Source organism: Triturus cristatus, chromosome 5_1, assembly GCF_964204655.1.
Source record: "Triturus cristatus chromosome 5_1, aTriCri1.1, whole genome shotgun sequence".
Taxonomy (NCBI): domain Eukaryota; kingdom Metazoa; phylum Chordata; class Amphibia; order Caudata; family Salamandridae; genus Triturus; species Triturus cristatus.
In genome coordinates this window covers 224,693,994-224,717,696 of record NC_140587.1, presented here as the reverse complement: position 1 = coordinate 224,717,696, position 23,703 = coordinate 224,693,994, and the positions used below count along the sequence as shown (strand labels likewise).

The 23,703-nt window shown below is 43.9% G+C and overlaps 1 protein-coding gene across 1 annotated transcript in view; it reads right to left on the bottom strand.

Moving 5' to 3' along the window:
- COL22A1 (collagen type XXII alpha 1 chain) overlaps window positions 1-23,703 on the bottom strand; it is a 1,010,593-nt gene that overhangs the window by 40,011 nt on the left and 946,879 nt on the right. Inside the window, exons 57-59 of the mRNA XM_085604869.1 lie at window positions 21,270-21,323; window positions 18,559-18,630; window positions 11,928-11,963 (exon numbers count right to left, since the gene is read on the bottom strand). Coding sequence (XP_085460995.1) covers window positions 11,928-11,963; window positions 18,559-18,630; window positions 21,270-21,323 — 162 coding nt within the window. The remainder of the gene's footprint in view (window positions 1-11,927; window positions 11,964-18,558; window positions 18,631-21,269; window positions 21,324-23,703) is intronic.

Below are 23,703 nucleotides of genomic sequence, written 5' to 3'. Positions count from 1 at the left end.
AAAATCCCCTGAACACCTATTCCAAGCCGCGGATAAATTACTCCGAGATCGAAGGGGGTACCACATGCTCGATTCCATGGACAAACAAGAATTAGCCAGGTCAGCAGTACAATGGGCTGACAGTCCCAGCGACTACAATGATGATGTACTTGCACACACGTTTCTGAATCTTGACCCATACGAACAGCGTTTAGCTAGTATATACATGATTCAACACCTCCTTATATTGTATAAAAGCCAACACTCCGATCCAGGACCCTTACCTGACATATTGACAGAACTACTCACGAATATATGGAGAGGGTCAGGTACTGATTTGATTAAAGAAATTCTAGAATTCCGAAACCAATATTTAACTTTTGTATGCCCAGAACACGTTCCAGTCCCCATTATGGGAAGAAAATTGTATCACATAGATAGACAGAACCCGTTACGCGAAGTACACCCAATCAGAGGTGACGGTAATAACTTTACACGCGTGTTTGTATATACGCCTATAACTAAACTGGAATTATTAGAAATGAAGAAAGTAGTACCCAGCCATGACAAGGATCCAGCAGGTTTCCACCGTGAAATAAAAGACATGTTACTCATGGGAGAGTATACCTACCCCGACATTATGAAAATATTAAAAGTCCTATTACCCGCCGGTGTTTATGAGAAACTCAAAGAAAAGGAATGGGAGGTGGGAGACCAAAAGATAGATTGGACAGCATTAGAAAACGAAGAAAGGGCCCGAGCTGCAGGAGCAGGACTGGGGGAAAAGACTACAGCACTAGCAGGACTACTAGTGCAGGTACTGCCACGTTTATTAACTACGAAAAAGGAAGACTGGGGTGCGATATCAGCCTGTAAACAAAAGCCAGATGAAGACACTAGTGATTTCTATTCCCGATTTGAAAAATGTTTTGGTATAAATAGTGGCATAAAAGCCAGTAGTGAGTCATACCCACATCTGTTTGTGACAAAATTAGTTGAAAATTCTCTGCTACAAGTCAAGAATAGAGTATTGAAATTCGAAAGTACCTGGCAAGGTAATACCCCATCACAGATGTTACAGATGTTACAATATCACCACAATAGAATTAGAGAAGAACAAGAACACGAACAAAGACGTATGAAAGATACGAAAATGAAAATGCTTGTTGCCCAGTCAGTTCCAGCCGATGGTCATCAAAAGGGTGATTCCGCAGGTCCTACGAAAGGGACATGCAACTATTGTAAACAACAAGGTCATTATATACACGATTGTCCAGTCCTGAAACATAACATTGCTACAGGTAGAACCCAGGAGAGACCACGTCCACCTAGACAGGATCAGAATCAACAACTAATACCTCAGCATGCACAACCTAGGTTAGCTCCGCAACAACTAGCTCCGCAACAGGGAGCTCCACAACAGACCGTAGCACCGCCGCAGGCGCAGCCTATTGCTGCGACACAAGCAACAACGCAACAGATGTATCAGTACGCACAAGCAGATTATCCCGATTATCAGCGATATACATGAAATAGCCTAGAGAGGGAAGTTGGCTTACCCCTTATTGAGGTTCCTGTAGACCAAGAGGGACCTTATGTACATAGTGAACTATTAGGGGAAGACAGAAAGTTTTTACTTGATACAGGGGCAAGCAGAACGACTATACGACGCAGTGAAGTTCCAGGGGCACCCCTCTCAGGCTCACAGAATATTTCCCTTGGATTCTCAGGAAAACCCATAATTAATGACGTAACACAACCTCTTCCACTCACGATTGGTCCATTGACACGTACTACAGATTTATTGCTTACTAAATCATGTCCAGAAAACTTGTTAGGTATAAAAACATTGAAAGCTCTAGGAGCCATAATATGTTGTTCTCCGGAAGGAGTACGACTATTTCTACGTGACTTCAAAGGTCACTACGTGTCCAGAGACATGGATCACCGACTGCAGAATTTACCTACACATTTATGGGCACAAGGCCCCAGTGATGTTGGTTGCATGAACATTACACCATATCGAGTCACACTGAAAACAGGAGTAGTACTACCACGAATGCGACAATACAAGTTACCACCAGATGCTGTTGTGGCTTTGCTGCAAATCATTGACGAGCTCATTGCACAAGGAGTGGTTGTCGAAACCGACTCCAATGTATGTAATTCCCCGATAATTCCGATTCTTAAAAGAACGGATCCAAAAGCACCACCAGTATATCGATTAGTTATTGATCTGCGCGAATTGAATAAATGCATTGTACCACAATACCCTGTGGTCCCAGATATCTCTTCATTACTAACAGCCATTGACTCGGAAGCAACGTTCTTCACTGTAATTGATCTCAAGAATGCCTTTTTTAGCGTCCCAATAGATCCGGAAAGTCAATATCTGTTCGGATTCAGTTTAAATGGACGAAGTTTTAAATTCACACGCGCACCTCAAGGATTTACAGAAAGCCCCAGCATCTATAGCCAAGCACTGAAACGAGAACTTGACAGTATCCACATGCCCGTTAACACTGCCTTGCTTCAATATGTCGATGATCTGCTGATCACCGCCCGAAGTGAACATGAATGTGAAAAAGCGTCATTGACGGTTTTAAAATTTTTGGCTGACAAGGGGCACAAGGTGTCCCCTTCTAAGCTGCAATTCTGTGTCCAGCGAGTTGTTTACCTTGGGCACTCGCTGTCCAAGGAGGGAAGGCAGCTTACACCCGACCGCATCCAGTTAATCGCTAACATGCCACCACCCAAGACACAAAAGGAGGTGCGGGCTTTTATAGGCCTCACTTCATACTGTAGGCAGTGGATCCCTCAATATGCATTTCTAGCAAAACCACTCATCCAGTTGACAACACAGGAGGCAGCCACATCGACTGTCCTCCCTTGGACTCAAGAACATACACACGCCTTTGAAAGCTTAAAGAAAGCTTTATGCCAAGCACCTGTTTTAGCAACACCATGTTACAGTAAACAGTTTACACTCTTTGTTACAGAACGCGAAGGTACTGCCTTGTCAGTACTCACTCAGGAACAAGCAGGATCACACAAACCATGTGCTTATTTCTCTAGTACATTAGATCCAGTAGCTCAGGCTCTTCCTGCGTGCCTGAAATCGGTGGCAGCAACAGCTTTAGCAATCAGACAAAGCGATGCCATAGTGTTAGGACACCAACTGACAGTACAAGTACCACACGCAGTAGAGGTTCTCTTGAACCGCACACAAACACAACACTTGACTATAGCGAGACTTACCGGTTACGAATTGACATTATTTCAGCCACACATAGAAATCAGACGTTGTAATACGTTAAATCCTGCCACACTGTTGCCAGTAGGCGGAACAGATCCATTGGCATATGATTGTGTCGAAGTCATTACTATCACGACGAAACCCAGACAAGACTTGACAGACATCCCTTTGTCAGATCCAGACTTAACATTGTATGTAGATGGGTCATGTATGAGAACAAGTACAGGAGAGTTAGTGGCCGCTTACGCAGTCACAACAGACACTGAAGTCATTGAAACAAATTGTATTAACATTTTGTCAGCTCAAGCAGCAGAGCTCATCGCTCTGACACAAGCCTGTATTCAAGCCAAAAATAAGAAAGTCAACATATACACAGATTCACGTTATGCATTCGGAGTCGTCCATGACTTCGGCGTACTGTGGCGAGAGAGAGGTTATTTAACTTCTCACGGTGCCCACATCCAACACGGACCCCTCATTCAAGCCCTATTGGACGCGATTCATCTACCCACTGCAATATCGATTATGAAATGCAAAGCCCATACAAAAGTTACCGATATCATTTCTCAGGGTAATGACCTAGCTGACAGAACAGCTAAACAGACTGCTCAGAATCAGACTCACACAATTGACGCGACAAAGACAATAGTTCCGACACCAACACATTGCATGACAGTTAAGGATCCCGCCCTTGATGTAATTGACATACAGACACATGTTACACCTGAAGAAATAAAGAAATGGACTGAATTAGGAGGGATCCAAACGGATCAAGGATGGATGACGAAGGAAAAATCTATATGGTTTCTTCCCGACTCCATGGTTCAAGTCATCATTAACACAATACATAGTCCAGCGCACCTAGGAGAAAAAGCTATGCTAGACAGCATTCAACACATTTGGTACAACAAACACTTGCGAGCTGCAGCTAAACAAAAAGTTCGTACCTGTATGATATGTTGTCAGTTTAATCCAGGTAAAAGCATCCCCGTAGAGCAGGGTGGATTTCAACCTCCCGATCATGCTTTTGAAGTCCTCCAGATGGATTATATCCAGATGGAACGATGTCGAGGATTCAAATATGTTCTTGTAGTTGTCTGTGCTCTTTCCCGTTGGACAGAAGCCTACCCGGTTTCAGATTACACTGCCCCGACTACTGCCAAACAGTTAGTTCGAGAATTCTTCCCACGGTACGGTTTACCACGTGTTGTCTACTCAGATAACGGCCAGCCGTTCTCATCCGAACTAATGAAACACGTTTCCCTTTTGTTAGGCTACCAATGGAAATTCCACTGTGTCCGACATCCCGAGGCAGCAGGTCTCGTGGAACGCCATAATCAAACTCTGAAAATTAGATTGTCCAAAATATGTAGGGAAAAAGGTGTCGATTGGATAGTAGCCTTACCAGTTGCGCTCTTTTACATGAGAATGGTAGCACATTCTCGAACAGGGCTATCCCCGTACGAGGTGATCTTCGGTAGACCACCAAATATGTGGGGGACGCCTATACCTCGCAAAATCACTGATGTTGACTGTAATATGCTGACAGATTACCTGGCTTCCTTGATGTCTGCACTACAATCTTGTCGTTCACAGGTAGCCGCAGCTTTTCCCGATAATACTGAGGTGAAGCCCCATGACGTGGTTCCTGGTGACCTGGTTCTGGTCCGGAATTTCGATCGGAAGACCCAACTGGAGCCTAGGTGGAAGTCGCCGAAGCTAGTTCTACTAACTACAAGGACAGCCGTGAAGATCGAGGGACGGAAAGGGTGGTTGCACTCGAGTCATATCAAGAAATTTTATGGACTACCATCCAGTGTGAATACTCAACCTTGTATTCCCTCACAGACAGACTCAAAACTCCCCTTGGTTGAGCAGTCAAAACCAGAACTGTACAAACTAAAATTGAGGTCTAGCAAGTCAGACAATTTGATTGTTTAAGTCCTCTCCAAGGTGAATCGGTTGAATTCGTCTCTGACATGTATCCTCTAGACCGGAATAGAGAAAGAAATCAACAGATGCAGCTTAAAAAGCATGCGTATTGTAAATCACTTCGTAGTCACTGCACAGTAACACTATTAATTTTGTTTTTTCTAAGTCTTCTGATCATCGTTTTCAGCGTACTATTGCATATGTATTACCCTATTCTTAAGCGTGCTTACAATGTAACTGCAGAACATTCTTTTAGCGAATTACCTCCGCATGAGTTGTCCTATAGATTTGCGCTGCGCAACAACACATTCATTAGTATGTTACATCATTCCCATCAGACCAGCAATGCCACAAATTGTTGGATATGTGGCCGACTCCCTCCCTATCAGAACTATAAGGGAGTTTTGCCCCTCTTTCCCTATCCGTTCACACACAATGGCTCCTGTGGAGCATGGTTTAGTTTGATTAATTCCTTAGATTCGAATTCCGCAGTTTATCAAGACAACTGGGTATGGGGAAACCTGAACCTAGTTTTGCTTAAAGTCTGCTACCCTAACAAGGAGGGACTTCCCAAAAGAACAGGAACTGATTTAGAAAATGAAGTATATGGATTAGGTAATTTTACACTTAACCTCATGATCCTGAACGTTGAATCTGAAGCTACACCAATCTTGCCCGCCATGTCAGTATTCCCAGTAAAAGGGGAATTATGTGTAAGAAAGAATGGTTCCATACACATGGGCCATAGTAAATGCACCACTGTAATAAAATTCAGTGATCAAGGCAAGTCTACATTTAGAGCTTCCCATCATTCCTACTTCATATGTGGCCAGACCGCATATATATGTCTACCTTTAGATTGGGATGGTACCTGTTACATAGCATTCCTTCTACCACCTGTTTTCCTAGCTCCTCCTGATTATCACAGAAATACCCATTTAGTACACAATAGACAGCAGAGAGATCTCCCGATTGTCGATTACACTGAAACGGCATGGGAACAATACACAGATTTCAATAAAGGTTTCTTTCCCTATATAGGTACAGTCACTAATAGTAAGCTGATACGTAGATTAACCAGAACCCTTGAAGCAGTAGTGAACGAGACTACTTCCGCCTTAGGCAATTTAACAGAAGAGCAGTCTGCTATGCGGATTGTAGTGCTTCAAAATCGTCTTGTCCTTGACGTCATCCTGGCCGATAGGGGCGGAGCTTGTAGGGTCATCGGATCAAGTTGCTGCGTTTTCATACCAGAAAATTCGCCGTCAGTATATAAAGCCATAACTCGCCTCCATAAGATCATGAGCCAGATACACCAGAGTCCAGGCACCTGGACTTGGTTCGGTTGGTTTTGGAGCGTGTTGTCAGCCTGGGGATGGAGAATCCTATCCTTCCTAGGTATTGGCTTTCTCATACTATTCAGTTGCTGCTTATGTCTACAATGTGGGCCAGCGATTTGTGGTCTGTGTGCCACATCGTGTATCCCACATCCAAGTTTTCGTTCAAGATCCCGGAAGAAGAAAGAAGAACAAATGATGCTATATGAACAGATCGATGGATTGATGAAGATCGATATCTCCTGAGGGTCCGTAGGGGACAAGGAGGGAATGAGGAAATATGAATTTTGTGATCAGTTATGTCCCCTATCGTAGACCCCAACGGCTCCATGTGCATGCTATGAGTACATGTATGTTCCCTCCAGTTCCAGTTTTGAAGACGCAAATACATGTGCGTCCACCGTCAACATGTCCTCTTTCAGATCCGCCATGAATGGGTCAGATATTCCATTCCTAAGTATGAAAGGCCACCGACTTTATGTGGTTCACTTTCCACATTTTACAGATTCAGGCGAGTAGGCCCTGAATTCTGTCATCAAGCCTTTTCCTGCCTTCTGCCTCTGAAAGCTCCAGTCTGAGCCTGCATCTGCATCCATGAACTTTGTCCTACTCCCTGCGCGGCTAACGATGCCTGATCCAGCCTGTTGCCTGCCAAAAGCTGTATTTCACCTTCAAGATTATCTGTTTCGCTCCTCATCCGATGCATTCCTGTCTAGTAGTTTAGGTAAACATTCCTCCAAGCTACCGTGCAAAGAGGCCAGGCCTCGCTGTCCTCGTGCAAGTAATTCATAGCCCCTGTTACCATGGAAGATTCCTGCCCCCTCGCATCTCATGTAGACACTTAGACGCTCGTACACGCACTAATAGTCAGTATAGAATAGATTCCGTCCGAGAGACCTTTCCTTTTGGATAAAACAGTTCTTTAAACATAAGATATTAGATATGATTTGGGATTAGGTTGACATAACCCCCAGACTTCTGTCTCCACATGTAGAGCTAAATGTCAAGTCCCCTTCACCCTCTAGTTGCACGTCAATCACACGTCATGCGGCTGCGCGCGCATCTCTGCCAAATATTTCTGCTGACATTGCAGGATTCTTTCATGGATCCACCCACTTGTGACATCATGTATAATGACGTTTATTAAATTACGCCCATATGACCGCCTTTATTAGTTACGTATGCACATTTTATCTGTATTATCAGCTGTTACGCCTCTTGCATCTGTTTCACTGTAATGCATTTCCTATAAAACTAATTATCTGTCAATAATGTATGCCCTTCCTTCCTGAACTTTCGTGGTGATGGAATAGAAGCCTGCAATTCGAATTGTATTCCTTTGTATAGGAATAAAGCCTTTTAAAACCTCTAATACCACGGATTCTGCCTCTTATATTTACTGAGTTATTCTTACTAGACTTTACCGCATAAAAAATAGTACCGGTAATGAAATATTTACCACAGGTGTCGGGGTCTCTGGTGAGGGAGAGAATCAGCTGGGTGTCATCGGCGTAGGAGATGATGTTGAGGTTGTGTAGGCGTGCGATGGCAGTGAGGGGTTTCATGTAGATGTTGAAGAGAGTGGGGCTGAGCGATGATCCTTGCGGGACGCCGCAGATGACTTCGGTGGCCTCAGAGCGGAACGGAGGGAGGCGTACTCTCTGTGTTCTGCCGGAGAGGTAGGAGATGATCCATTCCAGTGGATGCCGGTGTCGTTGAGGCGTTGGACTAGGGTGCGGTGGCAGACAGTGTCAAATGCTGCGGAGAGGTCTAGGAGGATGAGTGCCGCTGTTTCGCCGTTGTCGAGCAGGGCTCGGATGTCGTTGGTGGCTGCGATGAGGGCGATCTCAGTGCTGTGGTTGGCTCTGAATCCGGACTGCGATGGGTCGAGGGATCCGTTCGTCTTGAGGAAGGCAGCCAGTTGCTTGTTGACGATCTTCTCGATGACCTTGGCAGGGAAGGGAAGGAGCAAGATGGGGCGGAAGTTCTTGAGGTCGGTCGGGTCCGCTGTTGGTTTCTTCAGCAGTGCGCTGAGCTCGGCGTGCTTCCAGCTCTCCGGGAAGGTGGCTGTGTCAAAGGAGGTGTTGATGATGTCTCGTAGGTGGGGTGCGATGGTAGAGGCGGCCTTGTTGAAGACATGGTGGGGGCACGGGTCGGTCGGAGATCCGGAGTGGATGGTGTTCATCATGCGTGTCGTGTCTTCGGGGGTCACCTCGGTCCATGTCTGGAGGGTGGTGGCGGGGTGTGTAGGTTCGACCGATGGGTGTGGGGGTGGAACGCCGAAGCTGTTGTGGATGTCGGCGATCTTGCGGTGGAAGTAAGAGGCGAGGGAGTCGCAGAGGTCCTGCGAGGGAGTGATGTCGTTGTTGCCGGTGCTGGGGTTGGAGAACTCCTTGACGATCTTGAAGAGCTCCTTGCTGTCATGGGCGTTCTTGTCCAGTCGTTCCTTCAGAGATTTCTTCTTGGTGGTGCGGATGAGCTGGTGGTGTCTGCGGGTGGCGAGTTTGAGGGCGGTCATGTTGACGGTGGTTTTGTCGAGGAGCCAGGCCTTCTCGAGGGTGCGGCAGGCCTTCTTGGAGTCCTTGAGTTCGTCGGTGAACCAGGGGGCCTTCTTGCTTCTGGGTCTGGTGAGTGGGTTCTTCATTGGGGCGAGGTCATCGGCATAGGAGGTCAGCCACTGCGTGAGGTCGAGGGCAGCTGTGTTAGGGTCCGTTGTCCTGACTGGTGGGTTCTGGCTGAGGGAGGTGGTGAGCTGGTCGACGGTGATCTTGCTCCAGTTTCTGTGGGAGACCTGCTTCGGGTGGTGGTGGATCGTGTTCTTTTTGAAGCTGAAGTGGACGCAGCTGTGGTCAGTCCAGTGAAGTCCGGTGGAGTGGCTGAAGGTGACGTGCTTGCTGGATGAGAAGAGGGGGTCGAGCGTGTGGCCGGCGTAGTGGGTGGGGGTGTTGACCAGTTGCTGGAGTCCGAGGTTGGCGAGGTTGTCCAGCAGGGCGGTGGTGTTGCGGTCGTTGTTGTTCTCCAGGTGGAAGTTGAGGTCCCCGAGGAGGATGTAGTCGGCGGAGGGGAGGGCGTGAGGGCTGATGAAGTCCGTGATGTCTTCGCAGAACTGTGTGCACGGCCCAGGGGGTCTGTAGATGAGGGTGCCTCTGAGGGTAGTCTTGGGGTCGGTGTGAATCTGGAAGTGCAGGTATTCGGCGGCGTTGAATGTGTCGATGGAGTCAGTCGAGATGCGGATGGTGCTTTTGTGAACGATGGCGATGCCCCCTCCGGTCTGGTTGACGCGATCCTTCCTGATGATCTTGTAGCCGTCCGGGATGGCTATGGCGATGTCGGGGGCTGAGGAGGCGTTCATCCAGGTTTCCGTGAGGAAGGCGATGTCTGGAGATGCGGTGTGAGGAGGTTCCAGAGTTCCACGGCGTGTCTGTAGACGGAGCGGGTGTTGAGCAGGATGCACTTGAGGTGGTTGCTGTTGTCCGTCCTGATGGGTGCGGTGCCGGGTCGGAGGCAGGAGAAGTTGCAGGATCGGCAGGCGAAGGGTCCATGGGTGCGCCGCGGGGATGCTCGGTAGCACCCGGGGGCTCGGGCGGTGTTGAGTGCGATGAGTGTGGCGGCATTGTAGGTCCTGCGGGGGGGCTGGCGGACGCGGGGGCCAGGGGGTCTGGCGCTGGGCGCGGCCAGGCGCAGACGGGCTTACCTTTGGCGCACCTTCGGCGCACATAGGGCGCGCCCGCTGCGCGCGTCCGCTACGCGGTCGCTAAGGGGGCGTCATAAGTAGGAGCCGGGAGGGAGGGTCAGCCGGGAGGCGGGAGGACCAATGGGCGAGGAGGGGAGGCGGGGCTACGGGGCAGCGGCGGGAAAGCAGGGAAGTGACCGGGGCAGTGGGGCTGGTGAGCAAGTGAGGAGTGGGGGCAGAGGCGGCAGGCTGCGGGCGGAAGGCGGAAGGCGGACTTTAGGAAGAAGCGGAAATCAGGAAAGGTGCAATACACAATACCTGCATACTACAGGAGGGCAGCGGCGAAAACGAGGAGAGCGGTAATCTGCAACGGCAGCGGTCAGGCAGCAGGTAAGGCAGTAGGCAGGCGAGCGGCAGAGCAACGTGGAGGGAGCGACCGCCTGTGGGGGCACAATCAATGAATGATCTATTTATGATTCCGGATAGGTGCATTGGAATGAAGGAACAAAATTCAAAATAAAGCCCAAATATAATAATTTCGTAAAGAAAGAGTAGCCATGTAAAAATATTACCAGAAAAGGAAATCGGTGATTCCAGAGTTAAGAATTCTCAAAAGACTGCACAGTTATTTTTAGATTAAAGTGGCCAGAATGAAGCAAGCCAGTGCTATCCAATTTGAATAATAAATGAGTGAGCAAAGAGCTCTTTTGAAGATAAAAGAGGCAGGATACTGACCTCTAAATATGAATCAATTCCTTAATTAACATATATTGATTGTTTTTATGTTTGATAACAGAGTAAAGGGTTTCTGTTGTCATTTTTTTTTTTAAATCAATAACTAGTGAACCAAGATGTGAATTAGACTTTGAATTCATTGCCAATTTAGTATGTGGCCGTAGAAAACTGAAAGTGTGAAAATTGAAATTACATTCCCGAAATGATAGCGAACAATGTTATTATGAGGTGATATTCCATCAGTGCAATAGTAATATGTACATCTGTAGAATGGAACATACATGCAACATCCAAATCTGCGATTTAGCTCTCACCAGTAATGACAACGTATTTTTAATGAATTAAAAAATGTAACTTACGATGAATGAAAAAAGTAGGCAAAATATTATAGATCATCTGCTGAACTTTGCCTCAGCATTTATGAAAGAAGCGTAAAAAATGAAATTATGTAACGCTTACAGCATTATTAAAATCACATTTTTATATATTGTTGCACATTGACATATTTCGGGGGCAGGAAACCAGATGCCATTTGTGATTGGCATCTACAATAACTAACACTGATTCAAACTAGTGTGTGCTGTTTGCATACTTTTGTGTAACCCCTGCCAACAAAACATTCAGCATTTGCAAAATAACCTACATAAGAATTAGACAAGTTCAATAAGGATCAGGTCGCTTAATGCCTTCCTCACTGGGGATTTACATTTGCAATGTAAATAAATGACAATGGATATGATATAAGAAGGGCCCTTACTATGCCATATGCCATCCCCCACACCTGAAAGTACCAATTTTTCAGCATTAAAGATGCACCCAAAGGTAGATTTGGGTCAGTGATATATAGATTTAAAAAAACATGATATAGTGCATTAGTACAAATGTGGGTTCAGTGGTTCCTCATATGTGACATCATGATAAAATACCGTTGATTGTTGACAAACAGAATGACTGGCGATCAGTAAGGGAGAGATTGCTCCACCAACAAACCCAAGAATTTTCTTTGAGAACTCACCTCTTTTCCTTGAGATCCCTTCTCTCCCGGCTCTCCCTGTAAGATAATCGAGATGAAGATTCAAAGTTAAAAATGAAGCAGCTCACTATATGCATGTGACTCCGAACATGGAACAAAACATGAATGTGTCATGTACCTCCCGTGAGGAGTACCGTGGACATTCCTCATCCTACTCTTTCTCGCTGCATCCACACTGAGTGCCATCATAACACGTGATACATTGAACCCTCTGTCTAGCCAGACTGATTCTAGATGCTCTTTCCAAGTGTACATAGTGAAATCCAGGTATTCTTTCAAGCTGAAGTGTAATAAGTCTGCCTGAAACTTAGATGATGCTACCTAGCATTCACGCAGTATGGCCCACGTGAAATGGAGACGTAGGGCCTAATTACAATGGTGGCGGTCGGACCGCCGACAGGCCGTTAGTGGCAGTCTGACCACCGCATTCTGATACTGGCGTTGGAACCTTAAGCTGTCGGACGCAAGACTGACGGCTCAGCCAGGATCATAGATACCAATGGAGCAGCAGTCGGAGCAGTATCCCTGAATGGCAGCGGTGCCGAATCTGATGAATCTGGCTATATTGCCAGGTGAGCGTGTGCCCTCTCTGAGAAAAAGTTAGCACCATGTCCCCTTCTGCCAGAGTTAAAAAAATAACTAAGTCCCAATCTCTTATTGATGCCGAAACTAACACCCTTGAAGGCTGTCACTACTACAGCCCCAGGTCCTCAGGGCGGCCAGGGCTCCTGCAGGGTCCAGTCCACAGTGGTCAGCTGGGCCTTCTTGGAACCAGGCAGGGCAGGAGGCCAGCCACTTGACACACGTAGAGAAGTGCTTGTCAATGTGCGCCAGCAGAAGTTCCTTCTTTCTTTCCAGCAGCTTCCGGACAGAGTCATCTTTCTTTAGGTTTTGACTTTTCAGGTACAAAAATATTCTGAGGAGGTAACAATGAGGTACCAGTATTATCCTGTGCACTAGCCGGGATTGTTAATTCCCTTCACTTGATCCTGGCAAATTACCTGCAAGATCCAAACCTCGTTTTCCAGCACTTCCTTTGTTGTCCCTCTGATGAAGCTTTCTCCCCTCTGCCAGTGCTAAAACTAGCATTGATACCAGCTAGGACTTCAGACAGAAAGTGATGGGAGGGTCTGGGCATGCCCTGTGTGGGATCCCTGCTTCAAAGGAGGAACTGTGAGGCTAACATTTTCATTGTCAACTGTTGCACTTTCGGATGGTTAATAGCAGCCAAGCGGCTAAGTTAACCCCATTCCATCCTTCCTGCTTCCAGAGTCCAAACATTTGTCTTCCAGAAGGAGAGTCATTAACAACCAACAAACAATGTGCATTAAGTCTCTGGATTAGGATGTGAGGCAAACCAGTTGTAAACTAACTTACTATATGTTAGCACAAAAAAAAAATTATAAGGTCACTTTCCCACTGAGTCTATAAGAAATCTACTTTGACCATTTAATTACATTTCTAATACTGTGTGGAAATTAACTTTGATCATCATTTTTCCAGGGCACAATAAAATAAAGTGGCTTTTATTCATAGCTAGGCTAGCTAAGGAATAATTACATTTTGCCTACACAGTGGCACCAAACTGTGGGCTACTCATGTTTCCTAATATCTAGCATGGCACTTTTATATGTTATATTTACAGAGCACAAGTAAGTCCCTACCCAACTATGGGCAAGGGAGATATTCACAGAACAAAACAGCCGATTGAGGGACTCAGGGGGAAAAATGGCCAGGCGAGCCCTGCATAAAGCAGAGCGGTGCCATTAGTCACTCCACAGGCCTGAGCAAAGTGGGAGTCTCTCATCGGTGTTGCCGTGCAGGAGAGTTCCCTGTGACGTCGTCTGGGGGCGCCACCTGGGACCGCAGCATATAAGGCAATGCGAGGAAGCGAATTGACATCTTTTCCCTCCACTGCGCATTGGTATCCATTTTACAACATTCTCACACCCACCCACCCACCCACTCTTGGATGAAGGCGGAATTGGCCAAATTTCTTGCAGCAGAAAAGGAGGCTACCCCACATGTGGACTAATTTACTGAACTTTCCACGTGGAGGGGTGTTGATTTGTGTGGGCACTGGGCAAGCAGGAGGGGGGGGGGGGGAGCTAACCTGCAGGTGGCCCTGGATTTTGCTGCCCTTCCCCAGGGTGCCTGGAGTTGAATATTTTTGTGGATATGCCTTGTGAGAGGTACCACGGTAGCCCTGGTGTATATGTTGATAATGGAACGGCAGGTATTGAATGCCCATCCCTCTGAGAGATGAGGGGAAGTTACTTCTATGGTATGAATGCCCCACATGCCCTTGGTGGAAGGCACTGGTGATGGATAAGGAAAGGGGCCTCTAGCACTTTCCATGCTGAAGTGTTCAGCTGTGATGGAAGGTGCAGACACCTTGTTATTGCCTGCACACTCTTGCAACTGTTTTGCTGACCTAATGTCCTGCATGCTCATAACAATATTGTATGTTGTTGCTGATCTTACGTCCTGTATTCTCATAACAATAACTATGGTTATCGTTTAACAATGACACCATGTGAATAAAAGGCTATGCCCTTGGTTAAATCACATTAATTGCATTTATTGCTCTCCTTGAGAGTTGTTGCAGTGGGGGGAGGGGGGAGGGAGGGTAGGCAGCGAATTGCACTTTGTGAGCGCACTATGGATTAGGAACAATGAGTCCATAAAAAATTAAACAGATCCCAATAGAGAAAAGGCATCACATAGAGAGGTCACAGGATCTGACTGTACGATTGTCAAACACGCTTGACCTTACAGCGATTTAACACGTCATCATCGGAGCAAAGAAATTTGTGAGATCACATGGGGTAGGGAGCATGGATCCCTAATGAAAACTATTAGATGCCCTCAATTTGGGCAGAGAAAAATCGACAATTATTGGTGCAATGGTTTATAAGCCTGTACAGGAGTTACAAGGAGAGATATGGATGAAATGATCTCAAGTAATACGTGAGACCCAGGTCATGATGGCGGTACCATAAAGGCGCTACTGTCATGTATAGCAGTGGTTTGCTTTGGAATATATACTATGCATTTCTCAGACAACTATTTAATTTGGAAAAGCCTGATTTCGGCAATGTTTTGCTCATCAACAATATATTTAGGTGCAAATAAATATCTGCTGGTATAATTCCCCACACTCTAGTGTGCAGAACCATGATTTGTAGGGATTTGCATATGTTCATGTACCTTCGACTGTGGAAAAATCATGAAATGTTACAACTTCGGCACTGTTTTGGTTTCGACTAACCATTGTGACGCGGGAAAGATTTGCAAATCAAGTTTAAATAATTTTGGCGTTTTCAAGCTGGAGAAGCGAAAATGAACCCTACCTGAGTTGAAGGCGAAGGAGGAGAAGGGTTTTTTCTAAGAAATGTGCCAATGAAGATGTTTGCTAAATAAACTCCGGCCTGAAGACATTCCACAGGGCATGTTTAGTTTAGATCATTCCTGGAAATCTACAGCTTTTGCTGATTTCCAGGAGCAGTCTTGAAATCCTTTGATCCGCCAGATAGAAAGTGATCCAGTCAAGTTTTAGCATATATCTACGAGGAGATAAGTTCTGACTTCAGCCCAGCAAATGTCGTAATATATTCCTGGCAATTACTGAGATCTTCTAGAAGTGAGATAGCAAGGGAGTTATTGTCCTTCATCTGACGTTGTAGTGAAATTTATTTATTTATTTATAACATTTATTAAGCGCTACTGTTACCCGAGGGTGTCCTGGCGCTGTGTGAAATCTACCCAAAGCTCAGCATCAAGGAATAGAATTATTCTGTAAACAACCAAGTTTTTAAGGCTTTGCGAAAAGCCAACAGATTGGTCAACCCTCTGAGGTGTAATGGAAGATTGTTCCAGGCTTTGGCTGCAATTGGCCTGCAGCAGAGCCCTCAGATCCCTGAACACCGGTGTCACTGCACCTGCTGCACCATGACTAGCTATGCCCCTGTCTTCTTTAGAAATGGCCATCGTCACAGAGGAGCACTTAGTACAAAAGCGATATTAGACAAAGCCCACCGAAGACTCTTTATAGTAACATGAGTGTTGAAACACTGACAAAAAGTAACTGGAAGAATGAGGGACGACTGCTCCCCCAACTTTAATTTACAAAGCACCCAAAGGACCAGTGAAGGAATAGACAGACCACCTGCAGAAACAATGGGATTACAGGCAACGTCCCTCCGTTGCCCACCTTCTATTTCCTGTGATAGCTAACCTCTCTCCTGCAGATGCACTCGGCGGAGAATAATTCACAGTACAAAAGAGGCACACTCTGTTCTTCGGCACTGTATAAATACCTGTCAAGCTGACACGCAGTGCAGATAATTGCAATGTGCAGTCATTCAACCCGTGTCGCCTGTGAAACAGCGACGCAGATCTGTGATGTGCATCCACCGAATAAATTAACATTGAAAAATACAAGAGCGATAACTTTTCACAACGGGAAAAATGGCCTGTATCATGATCCCTTTCTGCATAATCACACAAGCACAGAGGGATATGGGCACACATTATGAAGACATCTCCCTCTCCACACTGCATGCAACTCTGTCAAGCAATGAACAGTAATGGGCAATTTTTTGGGTTGTGCTATATGGATGCGAATTAAGAAGCAATCCCACCATTTTGGCGTGATCCGCATCTACCTAAAATCGTCTGAAAAATCAAAGGAAACTGTATGTGGTCATTTCCAATAGTCAATGTACAAGGAAGAATTTGTCTGCCACGGGACCTGTAGGCAGGTGATGCAGGGTCTGATCTGATTGGCTGTCAGGAGCCAATTAAAATGATATATCACACAGCACTTTTCCAATTTAAAGAGTTCATCTGTTAGGAGCATTCTCATTGACTGCCAGGTTGCTTACATCCCATTAGCTATTTTTAGCTCACACTTTCTTATCTTATTTTGTACTTTATTACTATAGATTAGTTATGTTTGTTATTTGGAAATTAGTTTGTTTGAAAAATGTGTTAGTTATATGCTTTAAAATGACCATGGATTAACCTTAGGTAATAAAGTAGTGAAATGATCATAGATTTGGAGACTATGTATGGGGAAATCTAAAAACCTGCAGTTATCTCTATGCTTCCTAAAAGATTTTAACATTGAAAAACACAAACTCTAATTCCTTCTTTATTTAAAAGATATCCAACTAACCTATACATCCCATTGTTGACACACACACAATGCAGGTGAAGACCCCGTGCTCATTTTGCTTGTTTTTTTTACAAATGTTTAGCATTACTTCAGCACCTTCTGGAAGCCTCTACCGTTCTTCTGGCTTGCCCATATTTTTGTTCTGTTGTCCTCATCCTAGGATAGATGGATGATGCGTCCAAGTCTCCCACATTTTTGTAGTTAAAACAAACATTATTTCTGCCTTTTGCACAATTTTAAAGCCACTTTAGAACTTAGGGTTGCCACTACTATCTTCACGCCTCTTCATTCCTCGCACATATGCAATATGTATTAGTGTCTTTTCAGCAAGTTGTGGTTTACATAATGTGGGATACATTCCAGCTCATGAGCTTAGTTTTCTTAATTCAGAAACTTTAGGCTTCATTTAATAACTTTTCATCCACCTAAGCTTGTCTTGTGTGCACAAAAAATCCCATCCGTGTACTTAATTCACGAATCTAGAATCAAATCTGCAAGACATGAAGGCATTTATGCCCAGAGATAGAATGTTCGAGTGGGGAACATCTGTGGTATGAAAGGGATTAGAATTTGGGAAGACTGTGGAGAGTCATAAAGTCATAGTTTTCTATCATACCAAATAGTTTTTACCTGATTTGCACATAGCAATTTGCTTGCAGAAAAAAATGGAATAAATGTCAAAATCTGATGAAAATAAAGCAACATATAATCCGCTAACGGTCATTTCCACCATACTTACGTTGTGGAAGCAAGTTTTGAGCGGCAGGGTCCCACTTGGAACTCTACAACTTACATAGGCTACCGTAACCATTCCTTATGATTGCTGTGCAATCTCAAAAAGAAGCCCAAGCAGGTTTCTAACTTTCAAAAAAGGTCTTTCGAATGTGCTCACTTCACTCTCATGGATCATGGCACCAATGCATACTAGAACTGATAATTGTGACGCATCCGCCTGAAACTGGTCCCTAGCAAATGTGAGGCAGCTGTCAAGAGAATATGCCCCTTTAACTATTATGCCTACTTTAATACTATTGGTGAATGTTCAAACATTGCAGTACAGAACACTAATAAACAATTTGCACAGAATAGTTAATAGCACATATTTAAAAATATTCCTTAGTCTTTGTGTATGTCTGAGTGATTAAACCTCCATATTGGTAATAACATAATGTAAATTAGCTCATCAGATTTGTAAATTAGTTGGTCTGCAAAATGGCAACAGACTTTATGGGTCACTGAAATGTAAAGACCTCTACATACTGCGTCAATTCAATTTATGCTTTTCAAATTTGCTTTCCCTTGACAAACTCAATGCAGGATTACACTTAGTATTGTTCTTTAGGGGTGTCTCTGATCCATAAAAATAGCATCACCCCCAGATATGTCATATAACCTGATATTCATCATGAGTGAAGCATGTTGGTCTTTACTTACTGCTGGGCCTCTCGGTCCCTGAAATCCAGGAAGTCCGGGGCTGCCATTTTCTCCTTTACTCCCTTTCGGACCCTTGAAATAGGGAATTGAAAAATTTCATTTTGTTCAATACTTACATTTCCCACAAATTATAATATTTTCGTAAATGTATGTCTCATGGCATGCACAACTAAGTAAGGATTTAGGTTTGGGTGATAATGGACAAGTCTCTGATTTCTGAGGAGAGTACTCAACCCAAAGGATAATCAACCAATGGATCCTCCAGTTTTAGCACTTCCTCAAGAAATCAGAGTATTTTCTGTCACTGACAGACTTTTGATGCACCCCCCCACTTCTAGTACCAATAATATTTTTTATGATTGTAGCTTTTTATAGACACCTATTCTGAGAATAAATGTGACTCTGAATGCATGGAACCCTACGCAGCAAACAACTTGATTGTTTTGTCCTGTTCCTCAGCCCCCTTTCAGCTTCTTGCTTGTAAGAACATCCACAGTATTCTCCTGTTCTTTGGAACTCTAGATACAGTTCGGGATAGCTTGGCAGCAGCAATGCACTCCCACATTGCTTCATGCATACCTCATTATGGTGGAATATGAACTTTTTATATCAGTATCTGAATTGTAGTAAGACAGAATAGGAATAAAATGCAACAGTGGTAAGTAGTCTTAGATCCATGAATCAAGGAAGCAGGGCACTTATTCTTGAGTTACTATAAGATATACTGACAGAGAGAGGACCACCAAAATATAAAAGGTAAATAGCATTCACAGTTCATTATATTTTCCAGTTTAATCCCAGGTAGAGGCAACCCAGAGTTGGTTGTTTTATTGTTTATTCTTTTTGTTTGGGATGAGCAGCTTGGATGAGTTATGCAGGCCTCACCACCAAAGGCTCTGCACTATCAACATCCACCAAGCAGAAGGTGCATGGGAGTAACATACGCCCCTGCAGTCCCTGGTGGACAGGCAGGGCACTCCTTCAGGGGCCCATTCAGGCCAATGAATATCTGTGAGATATGGAGACTTGGGGGCCCCACATTACAATTTGCAGGGAAACCCCATCATTTTGTGTTACACCACTGAGAAGGTTAGAGTTAGAGTCAAGAGGACTGGTGTAAGGCACACAATATGGACCACATAGGTCTAAACACATGTCCACATGGGCTAACCTTAACTTTGTACTCTATATACCTTATATACTCTACAAAAACTAAACTCACCTTTCAAACTAGATCAATACAGAACTGAAAAGACCCTTACATTTCATGATCTTTGCTTAGTCCTTTCAAAGATGTATCAATAATATAACCTAATACCCCAAACCAAAAAATACAAAACATTCAATGCAGTTTCACTCCATGCTCATATGTCTAGCTCTCCAAAGCCTTTTCCTTAACAGATTCTCTTATCTTCCATTTTCATCTCAGGAATTGTGACACATCCACCACAAATTATCAAACATATCTTAATTTCTCTGGGACTTTCCCAAAATATTGTGACAGATTCACGTGGATAACTCTAGATTCCTAAACCTAGAAATGTTCTCTTAATTGAAACTTTCTACTCAGCTTCAGACTTTGCAGCAGCCCTTCGGTTTATAACTAAAACTACCACACAGCACTTTTATTAATCGCCATCTTTTATCTAGTGTGTAATCTTCCAAAGGCATGGAAACTGCTATGAACACAGTGGTGGAAGTTTGCACATGATAGGTGAATACAAATGGAGGCCCCCATTGTATATTTCTTACAATTCCTGACGTATTTGAAACTCTGGTTCCTAGTGCTTTAAGTGGACATACTTTTTTGTTATGGAAGAGTACCATTACATCCATATAACTCCAATAGAAGTAATTTTAAAGAGAAATTTAGGAGGGCAATTTGGTGCTCCCACCAAGGGAGAAAGAATTAAATAAATGTACCTCTTTTCTCCACGCAATTTTTCAATGTCAATATAAAAAAAGGTTTGCAGATTAAAAGGCAATTTTCTGCTCAACCTGGTTTGTGTAAATATGGGTTTGTACATCTGGTGCAACATCATGCTAACATCATGCTAAATGCTCTTCTTGGCTTGGGTGCAGCATAGGAAACTACACAGGCACCTGAAGATACTTGGTTGATGACAAGAGGGTGGTTCTGAAAACCAGTCTTTTTGGCAAAAGGATATGTATTCTAGCCCCACCTACTTTTAGTAATGCAACTATATGGCTAATGTTTTTATTGTATATACAATCACTTAGTAAGATAAATGCTACCCTTTAGTTTCTTTTTTTCAGAAATGCACAATTTAATAGACAAAATATGAAGCCAAAGTATCATATCTTACTTACATCACAAAATCAATCCATACAGCTTTATGTTTTCCAACTATGGCCCTGATTCTGAGTAAAGGCTAAAACTCAGGTCCAAGGTATGTAATAATTATCACATTTAATGTTTTGCCCTGACAGACTTTGCTAGGTGAAACATGGGAACAAGCCCAGTAAAAAGCAAAATCATGTACTTTTAAGTGTGGTAAATACTGAATCTTCATGGTATGTCTCCTTTTAAGGTGAGGAAGTGAACAGAAGGCACAGATTAAACACCACACCAGGAGTATCAATTTTTACTGGGAGCTTTACTACACTACCTATTTCCTCCCTACTTAGAATCAAAATCTACATGTGAAATCAATGTGCCTATTTACAAATATTGATGGAAGTGTACACACCTGTATACCAGGAGCACCAGCGTTTCCCGGAGCACCTGTTGGTCCATTTTTGCCCTGGAAAAAAAGCAATACATATGAATACATATTCTAATTTCCTTCTGCTATATTTATAGCGCACTGTATTACATTTAATGAATATGTAGTAGCACTGAACTAGCTGACTAATAATAAAGAGTTGTACAGTAATGGAGATATTGAGAGGCATCTTGTATACACATTTAAGATTTACTATTGTTTTGATTTTCACAACAAAACATTTCACATATTTAGAACCGTATCACATTTAACACAAGTTCACAATTATAGGCATTAGGAGATTAATCCCAGAATCACATGGTTTTAAATCAAACATTGAAGGTCGCATTAAAACCAGATCATTATATTATAAAGTCTTCAGCTTATGCACTAAAACACATACCGTTCTCCAACTTGCCTCTTAAGATAGTCTTCACTGCTAATGCCTGCAAATTCCATTTCCTAATCAATATTTTGCTACAAAGTGAAGGAGAAGCCAATTTGTAAACTAATTCTGTGAAAAACAGGAATGGATCATCTCTCAATTGTGAGGAAGAAAATCCATGAAAGTATAATACATTTTGGAACACACAGGTACAACTGAGCATTATGCAGGGCGTATTTCACAACTATAATATTACGCCCGTTGCAGCACCACCACTTTGCTTCGGCCTTCTTCGCGGCTCTTGCCGCCACCACCACCGCATTTTTGCACACCTGGAGGCGCTTTAAAAGGACAGAGGGGCTCCCGCAGCGCGGGACGCGCGTGGGCATGCCCGGACCAAGGGCTGGCCCGTCTACGCCTGTCAGATGCAGACAGAGGCAGGGCAGGGCCACCCCCCTTGGCTGTTACAGCACATAAGTAAACGGTGCCATTGGGTAAGAACGTTTCATTTATATTATCCTTTTGGAACTTTGCAAGGTGGATTAGTCATTACTTCCCAACTGTACTACCCATTTTGAGATCACTAGCAGCGAGCTACAGATTTGGAACTTACTGACTCCAGCTTGATTTTATTGGAACACTCTTTCGAGCAGCCAGTACATGCAACATATGTCTTAATTTGTATGCGTTTAACAAAGGACACATTGCAGCATATATTGACTTAGCCTAATCCTTCTATAATGGTTATGATGATTATCCAGAAGCTTATACGTATGTAGAAAAAATTGCTTTGAAAGATATCTGAATTTCTTCCCACTAGGCTGGTACTAACTACCGAGACTTGGACCTTGTTATCTTGTCTAAGGACTCTGTAAAGACAATACATTTGTTATATAGTTGTTGCACTTCAATATATATCTGCCCTGTGGCTGCTGTAGAGGCTGCAAAGGCTGATAGTTCTTCCCAACCCTAGGAAATCATCCTAACAGAAAGTTTGAGGGGCTTCTGGTAGTATAATGGGGAAAAGAAAGGCAATAGAGACAGCCGCTGGGAGGAAAAAGATAGCAAAGACCAGCAAAACAGTCACATCTGCAGCAGATAATTGCGCATTGGCAGCGATTGATGATTTAATTGAAGAGGTGGAATCCATGCTAGCGAACGAAAACGAAGTAGCATCCAAGGGTACTAGAAAGATTTCCACTTACTTCAGTAAACAAAGTAAAGCGAGCACTTCAAAACAAAGTACAACACTACTAACACCTCCAGTAATTGTACATCATACCCAAGCGACTCTTACAACTATGCTAATTAATCCCTCCAAAACAGCCTCCCTTAGGCAAGATACCATAGAGAATAATAGCAGTCCGCTTAACATTTCTCACAGCATATCACCACAGCTGGAACCTAGCGTTCTTTGCACAAATAGGTTTATTCCTCTAATGGCCCTATCTGATAAAGTAATGGAAGATCAATGAGTCAGAAAGAGCAAGGTCAGCGGTAACCCTCTAGGACAGCACCGGATTATCAATTACCCCTTGTATTAGTAGGTGACAAGTTCAAATTCACCCTGTGTGTGCGCTCTTGACTGGTACCCGCTAACACAATACCTCCCCAAATACTGGGGCAAAATGAAACATAAACAGCAAAAGGCGCACCACATCCTCAAATTTAAATCATATCAAATTAGTCCATGTACATCAAATTTTTCTTTTCCAAATTGATCTTCTTTATTATTCATTTGTTAAAATGACATTTAAGAACAGCCAAAGCAGCCGACGCGTTTCGTCCAACTTGGGACTTCTTCAGGGCGTAAGAAACAATGCATCTGTTTGTGTAATTCTTTCTTGAAATTTCTGGAATGTCATTCAAAATCAATAAATGGTATAAAGAATATGTTGAATAGGATAACGGTCAAAAGTTTATCCAATGATAAGGATAGGAGTCCGAGTCTTTAAAATGCCCGATTCCGCATATTTCAAATCCTGGACGGGACCTAATCCTCTGGCATTCCGGAATGCCAGAGGATTAGGTCCC